The sequence below is a fragment of the Coregonus lavaretus genome (assembly GCF_964263955.1).
Source record: "Coregonus lavaretus genome assembly, chromosome: 4".
NCBI lineage: Eukaryota > Metazoa > Chordata > Actinopteri > Salmoniformes > Salmonidae > Coregonus > Coregonus lavaretus.
The window spans coordinates 48,113,752-48,130,519 of record NC_139991.1 but is presented as its reverse complement, the minus strand read 5'-3'; the positions used below and the strand labels follow the sequence as shown (position 1 = coordinate 48,130,519).

At 42.6% G+C, this 16,768-nt stretch overlaps 1 protein-coding gene across 1 annotated transcript in view; it reads left to right on the top strand.

The window, feature by feature from the left end:
• Positions 1–282: 282 nt before the first annotated feature.
• The window catches only part of LOC311128077 (hamartin-like), a 28,019-nt gene continuing 11,533 nt past the window's right edge, over positions 283–16,768 (top strand). The window contains exons 1-10 of the mRNA XM_084160036.1: positions 283–312; positions 9,515–9,774; positions 9,966–10,069; positions 10,260–10,412; positions 10,610–10,754; positions 12,888–13,042; positions 13,197–13,270; positions 13,420–13,598; positions 13,938–14,056; positions 16,580–16,745. Of these exons, the coding sequence (XP_084016162.1) occupies positions 9,666–9,774; positions 9,966–10,069; positions 10,260–10,412; positions 10,610–10,754; positions 12,888–13,042; positions 13,197–13,270; positions 13,420–13,598; positions 13,938–14,056; positions 16,580–16,745 (1,204 nt within the window). The 5' untranslated portion in view covers positions 283–312; positions 9,515–9,665. The remainder of the gene's footprint in view (positions 313–9,514; positions 9,775–9,965; positions 10,070–10,259; positions 10,413–10,609; positions 10,755–12,887; positions 13,043–13,196; positions 13,271–13,419; positions 13,599–13,937; positions 14,057–16,579; positions 16,746–16,768) is intronic.

The following is a 16,768-nucleotide window of genomic DNA, read 5'->3' as shown; positions in this document are numbered from 1 at the left end:
TCACTAACTGAGTCACGCGAAAACCGCATTACGCATAAATTCAACCCTCCACCTACGAGAAAAACAATGCCAAGTTTCTCGTGGAGTGAGGACATGGGGAGTGTGGTGCACTGAAATATGATTGATGCAGAATGGAAGTATTTGAATGAGCCTAGCTGTAGCGTTATTTAGGCAAATAGACTAGTCAGTGTCAGATTATGAAGGGCTCGCTAAGGGATTACTTTGCGTGCGAGTCAGCGGAGGCTGATTCAAGAGGGATGGGCTGTGATGTGTTCAAGATGGCGGCGCCCTGTGGAGTGTAGCGACTAACAGGTAAACAGGTCCATTTATTGATGTATTGAAATATAAAATTGTGAATTTCAACCGTAAACATTTCGTTAATGTAAAGCGTGTGCATTGTGCATTTCTGATGCTCTTTCATGACTGTCAAATTTATATTTTTATCCTCGTAGTCGGTAATGACTTTTTTTTTTTTTGGGATGACAGCTACCGTTAGTTAGCTATACAACGTTTATTATATTTCTATGGACACTGACAATAATGGTTTGAGTCATCGCTACTTTCATGACCATGCATCTGTTGAAATAGTTTTCAGCTTGCCAAGAATAATTCCTGTAAAATAATCGGAAAAAACAACCCGAACCCTGCCCATTGTTCCCCTGAGTTGTTTACGACAGTCAGTGGTCATTCCAGATAGCTAGCCTGCTTGCTGGCGACACAGCCAGTTAGCATTTGACTGTCATAATGAGCTTAGTTACATTACATTTACATTAACGTTATTTAGCAGACGCTCTTATCCAGAGCGACTTACAGTTAGTGAATACATATATATATATTTTTTATATATACTGGCCCCCCGTGGGAATCGAACCCACAACCCTGGCGTTGCAAACGCCATGCTCTATCAACTGAGCTACATCCCTGCCGGCCATTCCCTCCCCTACCCTGGACGACGCTGGGCCAATTGTGCGCCGCCCATGAGTCTCCCGGTCGCGGCCGGCTGCGACAGAGCCTGGATTCGAACCAGGATCTCTAGTGGCACAGTTTGCACTGCGATGCAGTGCCTTAGACCACTGCGCCACTCAGGAGACATTGTTAGTTACAGGTGAATGGTGCAACTTGCCATTTTGTATTCAGCTGGAACTTCTGGCAATGTTGCATCTGCTTTCTGCATCACATTTTGAGTAAATATTGAGGCGTAACGTTAGGCGTCATAGCTACTACGCTAGCTAGGTAGTTAGCTACATCTCACTACTTTAGATCTCACAGCAAGATGGCTAGGCTAAAACTAACCCATTCATAGACGCTAGATAACTACCTTTAGCGCCTATTGACGATAGTATCTTCTGGCCGGAGTTTTGTTAAGAGCCCGACGCTCGTTCTGAACGTTAAAACGCATTGAATGCGGTACGGTTTTGGAAACATAAGGAACGTATCTTTCATATCAGCAATACTTTTTTTCCCCGTAACTGTGCTAATTGGCTATCTGCGTCTCCGAACACCTGTGCGTAAACGAGGATGGATGCCACAAACGTGTCACTGAAAAATACTGTGTTAAAACGGTGCACAGCACAGTAGGCTGCTGAGGGGAGGATTGCTCATAATAATGGCTGGAATGGAGTTAATGGAATGGTATCAACCAAATGGAAACCATGTTAATGTATTTGATATCATTCCATTTTTCCAGCCATTACTATGAGTCCGTCCTCCCCAATTAAGGTGTCACCAACCTCCTCTGGCTGTACAGTAAGTGTATATTTTGTATTTGTGAAATTATTTTTGTGATATGAAAGTAGAGGGCTTTATGTTTCTAGAACAGTACCGCAATTGACAATAGATTCACGTTTAGATGGAGTATTTGGCTGTTTTGGCTGCCAAAGCCAATTCACCTCTAAACATAACATGTAGCTAAGGTCCTTGGACAATAAGGAGTAACGTTAGGCTCCTATAGTCCATTATTAGGCTAAAGCAACTGCAATCCTAATGTTACTAAGCATCTTCTATTGTATAACTAGCTAGTAGTGTTGTCACCATGCCAGCATTTTGACTTCGATAGGTTTCGCATCACGATACTTGATACCGTCACAATACTCAATACCAAAACGATACCACAGCAAAAAAAGAAGTCATATTAGCCGAAGTCACAGAATGGCACATGATCCAGACAAACTCAGCTACCTCTCTTTTGAGTTAAATATCATTATATTATAAAAATGTTTACGTCAACATTTTTCAGAGACCACCATGTATGCATTAATGAATCAATGAAACAACCAATTTGACTTTGTTTTTACCAATCTAACTACATAACACCATAATGGTAATCATTAATTTGAATGGTAAATCTCTGTTGATAAACTGGGTAAATCAATATGTAGCCTAGGCCTATTGTCAGTACAGGTGAATGAATATTTAATAGTAGTGTGTGCATGCATTGAGGTATTGAGCTTGTTTTGGCTGATTTCTTGGGGCAGCAGATGACAATCTGTTTCCATTTGGGACTTTTATTGTACTGATCGCAAACATTTGCATAGAAGTAGCTTATTTGATAAAAGTGTCTTCTTTTCATCTCTTTTAACCAGTAATGACGTCATTCACTAGGCAAGAGGGGGGTGGCCCATCTGAGCCCTATTCTCTCTCTCTCTCTCTCACTCACTCACTCACTCACTCACTCACTCACTCACTCACTCACTCACTCACTCACTCACTCACTCACTCACTCACTCACTCACTCACTCACTCACTCACACACACACACACAGTCTTGTACAGCTAACCTTGTGGGGACACACAAACAGTCCCATTCAAAATCCTATTTTCCCTAACCTGTACTCTAACCCTAAAACTAACCCTAGCCCCTAAACCTAATTCTAACGCTAACACTAAACCCCCTAAAAATAGCATTTGACCTTGTGAGGACCAACAAAATGTCCCCAGTAGGTCAAATTTTAATTTGTTTACTATTCTTGTGGGACTTCTGGTCCCCACAATAATAGTTAAACACGTCCACACACACACACACAGGGATAATCTGATTGCATACTCATCGTGTCCTCTCGCCTCCTTCTCAAAACCCATTGGAGGAGAAGGTCAGAGGGGAGGGACCTGAGTAGAATGCAATTGAGATTCTCTCACACAGTTCGCTAAGGCAATATATAATCTTTGGAAGAGACGCGAGAGAGGGACTGCAAATTAATACGGTTTTGGTGGCGTCAGCTTTAAAATCAGCAAATTTTGCATTGTGGTATCACAAACAAAGTACTAGGATAGTGAATTGATTTTAGCTTCAGCTGTAAGCTAGCAAGGAAATGTAGCCTACAAAGCTGGAAGCTACCGGTATCTTCTTGCATTGTAAAGTGACAAATTCTAGTACCAAACTGTTTTTTGTGTTCTAGTATTGAACAAGTACCGACATTTTGGTATACCATGCAACACTACTAGCTAGATGACAATACTATTGCTAATTCATTAATTGCAGTCAACTGTAAATAAAAATGCTTAGCTAGCTACCATAACGTAATCATTATTTATTTTCTTTATATGTGTATTTGGGATCTACAGTGCCTTCAGAAAGTATTCATACCCCTTGCCTTATTCCACATTTTGTTGTTACAGCCTCAATTCAAAATTGAGATATATATTTTACCCATCTGCACACAAAATACCCCATAATGACAAAGTGAAAACTTGTTTGTAGAAATTCTTGCACATTTATTGAAAGGAATACAGAAATATCTATTTTCCATAAGTATTAACACACCTGAGTCAATACTTTGTAGAAGCACCTTTGACAGCGATTACAGCTGTGAGACTTTCCACACCTGGATTGTGCAACATTTGTCCATGTATTATTTTCAAAATACTTCAAGCTCTGTCAAATTGGTGGTTGATCATTGCTAGACAACCATTTTCAGGTCTTGCCATAGAATTTCAAGTAGATTTAGGTCAACTGTAACTCGGCCACTCAGGAACATTAACTGTCTTTTTGGTAAGCAACTCCAGTGTAGGTTTGGCCTTGTGTTTTAGGTTATTGTTCTGCTGAAAGGTGAATTCATCTCCCACTGTCTGGTGGAAAGCAGACGACCAGTTTTTTTTTTTTTTTTTTTGCTTGTGCTTAGCTCCATTACGTTTATTTTTAATCCTGAAAAACTCCCCAGTCCTTAATGATTACAAGCATACCCATAACATGATTCGGCCCCCACTATGCTTGAAAATACGGAAAGTGGTACTCAGTAATGTGTTGTATTGGATTTGCCCCAAACATAACACTTTGTATTCAGGACAAAAAGTGAATTGCTTTGCCACGTTTTTTGCAGTATTACTTTATTGCCTTGTTGCAAACAGGATGCATGTTTTGGAATATTTGTATTCTGTATAGGCTTCCTTCTTTTCACTCTGTCAATTAGGTTAGTATTGTGGAGTAACTACAATGTTGTTGATTCATCCTCAGTTTTCTCCTATCACAGCCATTATTAAACTGTAACTGTTTTAAAGTCACCATTGGCCTCATGGTGAAATTCTTGAGTGGTTTCCTTCCTCTCCGGCAACTGAGTTAGGAAGGACGCCTGTATCTTTGTAGTGACTAGGTGTAGTTATACACCATCCAAAGTGTAATTAGGGATATACCTCAAAGGGATATACAATGCCTGTATTTTTTTATTTTTCTTACCCATCTACCAATCGGTGCCCTTTTTTGCAAGGCATTGGAAAACCTCCCTGGTCTTTGTGGTTGAATCTGTGTTTGAAATTCACTGCCCGACAGAGGGACCTTACAGATAATTGTATGTGTGGGGTACAGAGATGAGGTAGTCATTAAAAAAATAATGTTAAACACTATTATTGCACAGAGTGTGTCCATGCAACTTATTGTGACTTGTTAAGCAAATGTTTACTCCTGAACTTATTTAGGCTTGCCATAACAAAGGGATTGAATACTTATTGACTCAAAACATTTCAGCTTTTCATTTTTAATTAAAAAACATAATTCCACTTTGACATTATGGGGTATTGTGTGTAGGCCAGTGACAACATAATCTCAGTTTAAACCATTTTAAATTCAGGCTGTAACACAACAAAATGTGGAAAAAGTCAAGGGGTGTGAATACTTTTGGAAGGCACGGTAGCTAGCTACTACTCTAAATTAAGTTGATACAAATTTTAGTAGGCTAGATAGGGTCTACCTTTGCGCAAGTAGTCTATTGCACTAGCTAACTCATCATCCTCCTTCTGAGCATCAGGTCCATTGTCTCAGATTGTGGAGAGCACAGAGCACAACTAGGAAATGATGACAGAATTATTATAAAATCCTAGTCCAGTTGAGTCCATAGAACTAGCCTAATGGCTGCTTCAAATGAATTTAGCTAACTATAATGCTTCAAATGGATTTTGTTTCTGAAGTTATTTATGAGTGAGGGTGGCGCTTAAAGGGTAGGAAGCATGAGTTTTTACCCCACCAATTTAAAGACAGTGTGGTCAAAGACTTAGTAACTTAGTTGTGGTCACGATCTGGTTACTTATAAGTACAAACATAGTTATGTTTTTGGGTTATTACATATTTATGAAAGTATTTACGGATATCTTCTAAACTACCCACAATGTACTATTTGTCAACCTCAAATGGAGGATCTACTCTACTCAAAGCTGGGCTCTTTTAATGTTGACTACTATACTGACTCGGTTTTACAAATCTTTCAGTGAGAGTATTTGACCTTTTTGTATTGTTTGTTGGTTTGGCAATGGCACTGTCAGCCAGGAAAATATGCTAAGAATGATTATCACCACAAGGTACTTTTAGTCAAACATACAGGCTTGGATTAGCTTTTTAAGGTCAGGGCCCTCAACAAGGCTCAAAAAATCATTTAAAACCCGAGCCACCCCCTGTACCTGGACTTTGAACTACTCCCCTCTGGGTGCAGGTATAGGGCACCCCCTGACAGGAAAAACAGACAATAATTTGTGCCAGGTGTGATATCCCTCCTAAACAGCTCTGGTTAATGTTCCTATCCACCCAGTAAGGCCAGCAGGCTGGTCTTCTTTCATCGGTATATACTGTATGTAACGATTTTGTATTGTCAATTTATTGTGTATTCTATTTAAACACCACTTTAAATGTGTACATGATACTGCAACAAAATTACCCCACGGTGACAATAAAGTCAGTAAAGTACTCTGTGCTACCGAGTTCAGACGCTTGCTCGGTAGCTAGCTAAAGTTAGCCACGCTAGCATGTAATTGCATTCCAGACCAAGTGTTGATGGTGAGTTACAATCCACCAATCAAGAGGAAGTGTGATGTAAACAAGGAGCAGATGGGGCACGTGCGGCCCTGCAGCATACTCTTCACGAACCTTGTGGTTCTGTTATCTAGTGGGAACCCGTTAGAACGGCAGTCTATGATTGCTTCTTGCTGTGGGCTCAAAACGAAGGAGAAAATCATACCCGCTTGCTTTAATTGTGTAGTACCTAGTCTGTTCTCCTTTTTGTTTTCTCAACTTTTTGTCATGTTCTCTGTGAAGTAGGCTACGGGAGTTTGTAACTATATCCACCTTGGCTTAGTGCTAGCGTGGACATCTGGAATGTATCTATTTTGGATTTCCCTGACTCCCTCAGCCCTGTAGCTAACTCAACCTGCACTCTTTTAAAAGTTTTACCATCGGATAGGCCCCAGCCATCAATCTGTAAGTCTCTGCTCTCTCTTTTCTTTTAATCTGCGGTTATGTTTTGGTTGTGTTCTAGCTGGTCTCCAGTAGTTGGGCTCTAGCTTGCTGACCATAACCGTGGTGGTTGGCTAGGCTTCCTAGATTAATAGCTAGTTGGCTAAATAGTTAACGTTAGCTGGCTGGCCAGCTTGCTGGCTAAGATAACTGCATATACCTAACATTCTTTGATAACTGTTTAGATGGCGTTATGCATTTCCAAAACGTTGGTTTACTTTAATGTAGCTGTAAGCTAGGGGTTGATAGCAACCGTCTGACTCATGCACTGCTAACATAACGTTAGCAGGCTGGGAGGGCTAACGTTAGCAGGCTAGTAGGGCTAATGTTAGCAGGCTAGTTGGCTAGCAACCTTGCAAGTTGATTTGTAACAATAAATTCATAAAATATTTGCTTGTAAGTTGGCAGAAAATTTAATTGAAACCAGTAGTCATGAGTGCAAACAATTTGGTTTAATTAAGTTATATATTTGAAGTTATTTCTGTTGGAGTTTATAGGGAATAGGCTTCTGACATTTTCCAACATGACTTTGGCATTCTTTGGAATTCAGATCAGTTGTAATAACTTGAAAAGTGAGGTGTAACTTTGCATTGGGACTTTTGATGCGTATAATAAATCAAATCCATATTTTACATGTGGTTACATTTGTGCTACCTACCCTTTTTAACGGCTTGTACACATCCAAATGTAATTTCCAGTGTTTACATGAAAGTGCATGGGGCTGCATAAAGGCTAATGGTGTCCTCCTGAGTGTTCCAGAGCTGCCAGGAGCTGCTGCTGCTTGAGGTCACTCTGAGTGTTGTTCCTGTTTGTGCCACTGACTGTGGCCCTGGCCCTGCAAGACGTCAAAACATTGAAAACACTCAAATTCAACTCAACACACCCAGCCCAATACTAAGACAAAGGAGCTAATTGATACCTTGGAGACTAGTGGGGGAGAGCCTCAGAACAGTGATGTCTATAGACTAACAGTTGTGCCTGCCTGTCAACTTTTCTTCTCAGCAGATGCACACACTGAAACACAGTAAAGAATCAAACAGGAGAGGAGCCTAGTTACAGGATGGAGGGTAAGAAATAGGCTTAATGTAATCATGTCATTGGAGTGGGAATATGAGATTATAATAATTCTTGCTGTTTTGTCCAACATATAGAGACCAGGGGTGTGGCCCGATTTGAGAATAAAGCTTCAATGAACGTAGTATGCTCTATTGCACTAACATGCTCTTAGATTTTTAGTTGTTTTCAGCTCCTGTTGGTTGTGTTGTGGCTTACCTTCATTAGACTGTGTAGGCTAGGCTAGATGTTGATGGAAGAGTGGTGGTAAGACCTCTATGGCTGATTCATTACTCCTGAGAAAGCATTAGCAGGGCTGTTGGACGTCCTGGTGATAATGACCTGTCTATTACGATTATTTATGTCCTCTTTTCCTTTGAAAGGTTGAGTCACTGAGAGGAAGAGGTTCTGTGAAAACACTCACAGAATGTTATGACAAACCACTCTGGTAGATGGTGGACGCAGATATCATACAGAGATTATTAAGATTGTGTTTTTGTCTGCTCCAGTGGGCCAAATGTGGTCAGAGCAAATTTCTTCGGATTTGTCACTGTTTCACTGCATTAGAACTATTGTGGTAGATTTCACATGGCTATATCAAAACTACCATTGGTACCTACCGGCTTCCTTATTTATACCCTTGGCATGTAGGAACTGCATTGTAACAAGCCTAATGATGCCAATATGTATGAAGCTAGTCTAAATGCCATTTAGAACATTGCTCATGTTTTGTCTGTACACTGTGACTTTTTAGATTAGGCTATGTGAGGGTCATAATCATGTGGTATTAGGCTACAATTGATGCTTTTCTAGAATCCCAGTGGAGTGACGCTGTTGTTTGTAATAGCCTACATACACTACATGGCCAAGAGGATGTGGAAACCCCTTCAAATGAGTGGATTCGGCTATTTCAGCCACACCTGTTGCTGACAGGTGTAAAAATCGAGTACACAGCCATGCAATCTCCATAGACATACATTGGCAGTAGAATGGCCTTAATGAAGAGCTCAGTGACTTTCAACGTGGCACCGTCATAGGATGCCACCTTTCTAACAAGTCAGTTTGTCAAATTTCTGCCACGCTAGAGCTGCCCCAGTCAACAGTAAATGCTGTTATTGTGAAGTGGAAACATCTAGGAGCAACAGCGGCTCAGCCTCGAAGTGGTAGGCCACACAAGCTCACAGAACGGGACCGCTGAAGCGTGTAGCACGTTATAAATCGTCTGTTCTCGGTTGCAACACTCACTACCGAGTTCTAAACTGCCTCTGGAAGCAACGTCAGCACAAGAACTGTTCATTGGAAGCTTCATAAAATGGGATTCCATGGCTGAGCAGCCGCACACAAGCCTAAGATCACCATGTTTAATGCCAAGTGTCGGCTGGAGTGGTGGTAAGCTCGCCGCCATTGGACACTGGATCAGTAGAAATGCGTTCTCTGGAGTGATAAATCACACTTCACCATCTGGCACCCAACCAGTGCCCGACCTCACTAATGCTCTTTTAGGCTCAATGGAAGCAAGTCCCCGCAGCAATGTCCCAACATCTAATGAAAGCCTTCCCAGAGGAGTGGAGGCTGTTATAGCAGCAAAGGGGGGACCAACTCCATATTAATGCCCATGATTTTGGAATGAGATGTTTGACGAGCAGGTGTCCACATACTTTTGGCTATGTAGTGTATCAATGAAGTTCTCTAACTTGTGCTGAGTAAGGTTTGACCCTGTACTGTCCTTTTGCTTGCCCTGTCCTGTAGTGGTGCCTGGAGACTGTATTGGCCGGAGGCCCAGGGAGCCCTCCAGCCAGGGCAGCAGGACGCTGTGAGAGAGACGACTGGGACACCCCCTGCTCTCCTCAGGCCTTGACAGAGACAGTCTGCCACCACCACCCCCTCCACCGCTGTCACCATGGCCAGAGAGCAGCCCAACGTAGGGGACCTCCTCCCTCTCCTGGAGTCATCTGACATCCGCCAACTGGATGAGATCAAAGGCCTTATCAATGAGCACCTCAGCACTGGTGAGAACTCTGCTTTTTAATAGGGTGTTTTTGGACTCAGTCACTCAGTCTTTTGGACTTGGTCAGTCGTCCTTTAACCTGTACTCTGATGATTGTAATAGAGGGCTCTGGCAAATTCTATTATGCAGCCATATTGTGGGCCATAATGTGGATGTTGGAACTACGTTCATTCTCCCCTCCTCTCTGTGCAGAGCGAGGGTCCATGCTGCTGAATGGACTGGTGGACTACTTCCTGGAGACTAACTCGGCCCAGGCCATGCATATCCTCTCATCAGTCAGAGAGCCACATGATAAGGTGAGAGCTGCCTTACCCCACCATCACCTTTATCTGAAGAGAGTAATGTACCCCCATTTTTCTTCCATTGTTAATTAAATAACTTTAACTCTCTTAATTGATCAAAACAAATCATAAAACATGTATTAAGTAACAATGAATAGTATGAGTGTCTTAAAGCCCAATGTTGTTTCTAATTTGCCCACCACAGCACCTGTTGGACAAGATGAACGAGTGTATGACCAAACAGGCCTGCCGGCTGTCCACCCTCACTCTGCTTGGCCACGTGGTTCGCAAGCAGCCGTCCTGGATCCACAAGATCGCCCGCTACCCGCTGCTGCTCTCGCTGCTCAAATGCCTCAAGGTATTAAAAATAAAAATACTGAAAATATGTTTTATTGTAGGTAGGAGGGAAAGATGGGCCAATAGCCACAGAGGTCTCCTTTAATATATGTTTTTGGTTCTAGGAATACATGGAAGCACAGGCTTATTATATCAAGTGTCCTGGACCTCTTTAATTTGTATCCTCAGGTTAACTGTTTCTCTTTCCTTGGTGTACAGACGGATTCAGACGTTGTGGTCCTCATAACTGGAGTCCTGGTGTTGATCACTCTGCTACCTATGATCCCCCAGGCTGGCAAACAACACCTGTATGAGTTCTTTGACATCTTTGGCCGCCTGGCTTCCTGGAACCTGAAGAACCCAGGTAATCATTGAGAAAAAAGACTGGCTACCACAGCATGAGTTTAAATGTATTTGGCTAAGGTGTATGTAAACTTCCGACTTCAACTGTAGCTTAATACTGCCCCTGGCAGTATTAAGCTACAGTTGAAGTCGGAAGTTTACATACACCTTAGCCAAATACATTTAAACTCAATAGTGAAGACATCAAAACTATGAAATAACACATATGGAATCATGTAGTAACCAAAAACGTGTTAAACAAATCCAAATATATTTTAGATTCTTCAAAGTAGCCACCCTTTGCCTTTATGACAGCTTTGCACACTCTTGGCATTCTCTCAACCAGCTTTGCCAACAGTCTTGATGGAGTTCCCACATATGCTGAGCACTTGTTGGCTGCTATTTCTTCACTCTGCGGTCCAACTTATCCCAAACCATCTCAATTGGGTTGAGTTCGGGTGATTGTGGAGGCCAAGTCATCTGATGCAGCACTCCATCACTCTCCTTCTTGGTCAAATAGCCCTTACACAGCATGGAGGTGTGTTGGGTCATTGTCCTGTTGAAAAATAAATGATAGTCCCACTAAGCGCAAACCAGATGGGATGGCGTATCGCTGCAGAATGCTGTGGTAGCCATGCTGGTTAAGTGTGCCTTGAATTCTAAATAAATCACAGACGGTGTCACCAGCAAAGCACCCCCACACAATCACACCTCCTCCTCCATGCTTCATGGTGGGAACCACACGTGCAGAGATCATCAGCGTCTCACAAAGACACAGCGTTTGGAACCAAACATCTCAAATTTGGACTCATCAGACCAAAGGACAGATTTCCACGGTCTAATGTCCATTGCTCGTGTTTCTTGGCCCAAGCAAGTCTCTTCTTCTTATTGGTGTCCTTTAGTAGTGTTTTCTTTGCAGCAATTCGACCATGAAGGCCTGATTTCACTCAGTCTCCCCTGAACAGTTGATGTTGAGATGTGTCTGTTACTTGAACTCTGTGAAGCATTTATTTGGGCTGCATTTTCTGAGGCTGGTAACTCTAATGAAATTATCCTCTGCAGCAGAGGTAACTCTGGGTCTTGCTTTCCTGTGGCGGTCCTCATGAGAGCCAGTTTCATCATAGCGCTTGATGTTTTTTGCGACTGCACTTGAAGAAACCTTCAAAGTTCTTGAAATGTTCCGTATTGACTGACCTTCATGTCTTCAAGTAATGATGGACTGTCGTTTCTCTTTGCTTATTTGAGCTGTTCTTGCAATAATATGGACTTGGTATTTTACCAAATAGGGCTATCTTCTGTATACCAACCCTACCTTGTCACAACGCAACTGATTTGCTCAAACGCATTAAGAAGGAAAGAAATTCCACAAATTAACTTTTAACAAGGCACACCTGTTAATTGAAATGCATTCAAGGTGACTACCTCATGAAGCTGGTTGAGAGAATGCCAAGAGTGTGCAAAGCTGTCATGAAGGCAAAGGGTGGCTATTTGAGGAATCTCAAATATAAAATATATTTTGATTTGTTTAACACTTTTCTGGTTACTACATGATTCCATATGTGTTATTTCATAGTTTTGATGTCTTCACTGTTATTCTACAATGTAGAAAATAGTAAAAATAAAGAAAACCCCTGAAATTAGTAGTTGTGTCCAGACTTTTGACTGGTACTGTACATGTTTGTGAGAGTCACCTTTACTCAGAGGGGTCATATTAGTCTGCCCAAACTGTTCGGAAGGTACAGACAGAAGTTGGCGGATCGACTGTACCGACTTCAGACGAGTCCCAAGACGTGAGAGTCTCATATTTCCATAAAGGGGTATAATAGTTTGTAGGGCAAACCGTTCGGAGGCTACAGACGATTTTGTGAGAAGACCGATTTTCGGGATGTCTCATGGTCTGACAAACACTGTTCTAGCTCTGTCACCTTTCCCCGCAGATGCGGACGTGTAACTTTGGCGGATGCTTAAACCGAGGGCTTTTTATGTGGATTTTTGTACTATACTAATTAGATTTCCGCGGGGGTGCGGACATTGACCTAAGGGGAATATTTGAAATGGTAGAGAGCTAGGCGTGGTTTTAGATGGACTATTTTTGTTCATGTTGCTGCCCCTGACCTGACATGTTCTCTCCTTCTGTTCCTCTTGCCTACCCCAGGCCACGTCTCCGAGGTGTACCTCATCCACCTGCACGCCAGCGTCTACTCGCTCTTCCACCGCCTCTACGGCATGTACCCCTGCAACTTTGTGTCCTACCTACGCTCCCACTACAGCATGAAGGAGAACGTGGACACCTTTGAGGAAGTGGTGAAGGTGAGAGACCATCGCTGTTTCATGTGATCAATCTTCAATTTATTCTGTTGAGTTATCTTCATGAAGACATTCTACCCATAGAAATATAATAAGAATATGTGTATCTAAATGGTTCCATAATTTTATTTTTTGTTCTTTCCCATTTTTTTTGCAGCCAATGCTAGAACACGTCCGTATACACCCGGAACTAGTTACTGGAACTAAGGACCATGAGCTTGATCCCACCAGGTCAGTCAATCACAGATCTCAAGCTTCACTCTCTTGTTTATATACCATTTTCTGTCAACCAAGTCAAGAGCTTATCTGCTGTATGAACAAATGAGAAATTATTATTACATCGTTTTCTCAGTGGGATTGACCATTCTGTTCCCCTGCAGGTGGAAGAGGTTTGAGATCCATGACATCGTCATAGAATGTGCAAAAGTGTCTCTGGACCCCAAGGAAGCATCATGTGAGGAGGGCTATGCCACCATGCCCGAAAACCTCTACCCCCAGATGCAGCTTTGCCCAAAAGACTCAGCCTCTAGCCCCTTCACAGACTTCCACAGCAGCTTCGGTGAGAGCACCCCCCCCCACACACACACACACACACACACACACACACCTCTCACCTCCCATTGGTGGATAGGAATAACATAACAGTTTGATTGGTGTTCTCACTGAGTATTGTTCATGTTCAAAATTTGTTTACATTTTTTTCACTCAGTCGTTTGAATTCTAACTATCAATCATCTGAAATAATTTGTTTCTAACGTTGTTTGGCTGCCAGAAGCCTTGGTTGGTTTGTGATGAGGTCATAATGGTGTTGTTGATAAGTGGAGAATGAATGGAGATTTATTTAACACATCGATATGAGTGAGTCAGACTGTTCCTCCTTCTCCTCTTCTCCCCACAGGAAGCTCCTCTTTGACCCCCTTCTCTACCCCCCGCCAGCCCCTGCCACCACCCCTGTCCCTGCCCCCTCTGTCAGGGACCCAGTCCTCCTATCGAAGCCCCCAGACCTCCAGACGTCAGGTAACACCCCAACACAGACACACAGCATTTCTGTTGCACAACATTTCGGTGCACTGACCCATAGTAAATGTGTCCAGATTAGTTCCTAGATAGAAAGTGTTTGTTGGAGGCCAGTGTCAGCCGGAGTTGGCAGCCGCTGATATCTGCTGCTGCTTCTTCTCTATGCATTTCTTGTTGTTTTGCAGAGGGTGTTTACACTTGATATATTGGCTGTGTCAGATGTTCTTAGTCAATCGCTTGTCCCTGAACCCACTGGCCCCCCCTTTCTCCCCTGCGGGCCTATGAATCGCCCCCTTGTTTTTGGAGAGGAGGGAGGGAGTGCTTTAGAGAGGGAGAGCTGAGGGAGGAGAGGCTTTGAGTCATCAGAGTGGGCAAGACTGGCGGGCGGTGGTGTCAGGCTTTAGAAAGTAGAAAACATGCCCTCACGCCCCCGTCCTGCCATCCCACTATGGTCTGTCACATGGGCTGGTTGCCCTGGCGATGCTGTCTGTCCCTCTCTATTTGTGAGCGGCCTACGCAGGGGGTCCTGGTGTTGTTCAGCCCTCTGGGTCTGTCTGTCTGGCTGAGGATTTGTCTGTAGGAAACTTAAATCCTGAAAAGAAACACTGTAGCCTAATTTTCAGATACAATTTATAGTATACCAAATCATTATCAACCATTTTAGTATAATTATGTGTGGAATTAATACTTAAGGCCCTGTGCAGTCAAAAACACGATTTTCCTGTGTTTCATATATTTCCACACTATGGTTGGAATAATACTGCGAAATTGTAAAAATGATGATAATGCCCTTTTAGTGTATAAACTGTTTGAAAAGACATCACCAGGCGGTAAGTTAGTTAATAAACCAATAAAAGAGTTTCAAACCGCTCTGCCAATAACAACTAGTTTTCAGTTTACCCCTCCCCACTCAGACCACTCTGACAATCTTGCTTGAGAAAATGCTCTTTGCTAAGAAGCCATTTTTGCTTATTTTTGACAATTTTAATTGAAAACAATCACAGTAAGGTACTTACAGTGCCTTCGGAAAGTATTCAGACCCCTTGATTTTTTTCCACATTTTGTTACGGTACAGCTTTATTCTAAAATTGATTAAATTGTTTTCTCCCCTCATCAATCTACACACAATTACCCAATAATGACAAATAAAAAACAGGTTTTTAGAAATTGTTGCTAATTTTATTAAAAAGAGAGAACTGAAATTACATGTACATAAGTATTCAGACCCTTTACTCAGTACTTTGTTGAAGCACCTTTGGCAGCGATTACAGCATCGAGTCTTCTTAGGTATGACACTACAAGCTTGGCACACCTGTATTTGGTGGTTTCTCCCATTATTTTCTGCAGATCCTCTCAAGCTCTGTCAGGTTGGATGGGGAGCGTTGCTGCACAGCTATTTTCAGGTTTCTCCAGAGATGTTCGATCGGGTTCAAGAGAGTTGTCCCAAAGCCACTCCTGCGTTGTCTTGGCTGTGTGCTTAGGGTCGTTGTCCTGTTGGAAGGTGAACCTTCTCTGCAGTCTGAGGTCCTAAGCGCTCTGGAGCAGGTTTTCATCAAGGATCTCGCTGTTCTTTGCTCCGTTCATCTTTGCCTCGATCCTGATCAGTCTCCCAGTCCCTTGCTCCGTTCATCTTTGCCTCGATCCTGATCAGTCTCCCAGTCCCTGCCGCTGAAAAACATCCCCACAGCATGATGCTGCTACCACCATGCTTCACCGTAGGGATGGTGCCAGGTTTCCTCCAGAAGTGATGCTTGGCATTCAGGCCAAAGAGTTCAATGTTGGTTTCATTAGACCAGAGAATCTTGTTTCTCATGGGCTGAGTGTCTTTAGGTGCCTTTTGGCAAACTCCAAAGGGCTGTTATGTGCCTTTTACTGAGGAGTGGCTTCCATCTGGCCACTCTACCATAAAGGCCTGATTGGTGGAGTGCTGCAGAGATGGTTGTCCTTCTGGAAGGTCCTCCCATCTTCATAGAGGAACTCTGGAGCTCTGTCAGAGTGACCATCGGGTTCTTGGTCACCTCCCTGACAAAGGCCCTTCTTCCCCTATTGATTTTGCTCTGACATGCACTGTCAACTGTGGGACCTAATATAGACAGGTGTGTGCCTTTCCAAATAATGTCCAATCAATTGAATTTACCACAGGTGGACTCCAATCAAGTTGTAGAAACATCTCAAGGATGATCAATGGAAACAGGATGCACCTGAGCTCAATTTCGAGTCTCATAGGAAAGGGTCTGAATACTTATGTAAATAAGGCATTTCTTCTCATTATTATTTTTATTTTTTTGCAATCATTTCTGAAAACCTGTTTTCGCTTTGTCATTATTGGGTATTGCTGAGCATTGTAAAAAAAATAAATCAATTTTAGAATAAGGCTGTAACGTAACAATGTGGCAAAATGTCAAGGGGTCTGAATACTTTCCGAAGGCACTGTAATTGTTACCCAGAAATGATTTGATATTGGGATAAAAATGGCTGCATTGGACCTTTTTAACTGGTAACATTGTGAATGTCTTCCTTCAGAACTATAGCTGTGAACTCAACTCCAGCTGTGGGGGAAAAGAACTGTGGAGCCCTACCTCCTTGTGTGGTATGGCCACACCCCCTTCCTCCAGGGGCATGTCACCCAACCCAGAGCTCTCCCATAGTGCCTCTTACCTCTCAGGCCACCGCGTCCACAGCACATCAGGTGAAAATTGATAATTCATCTAT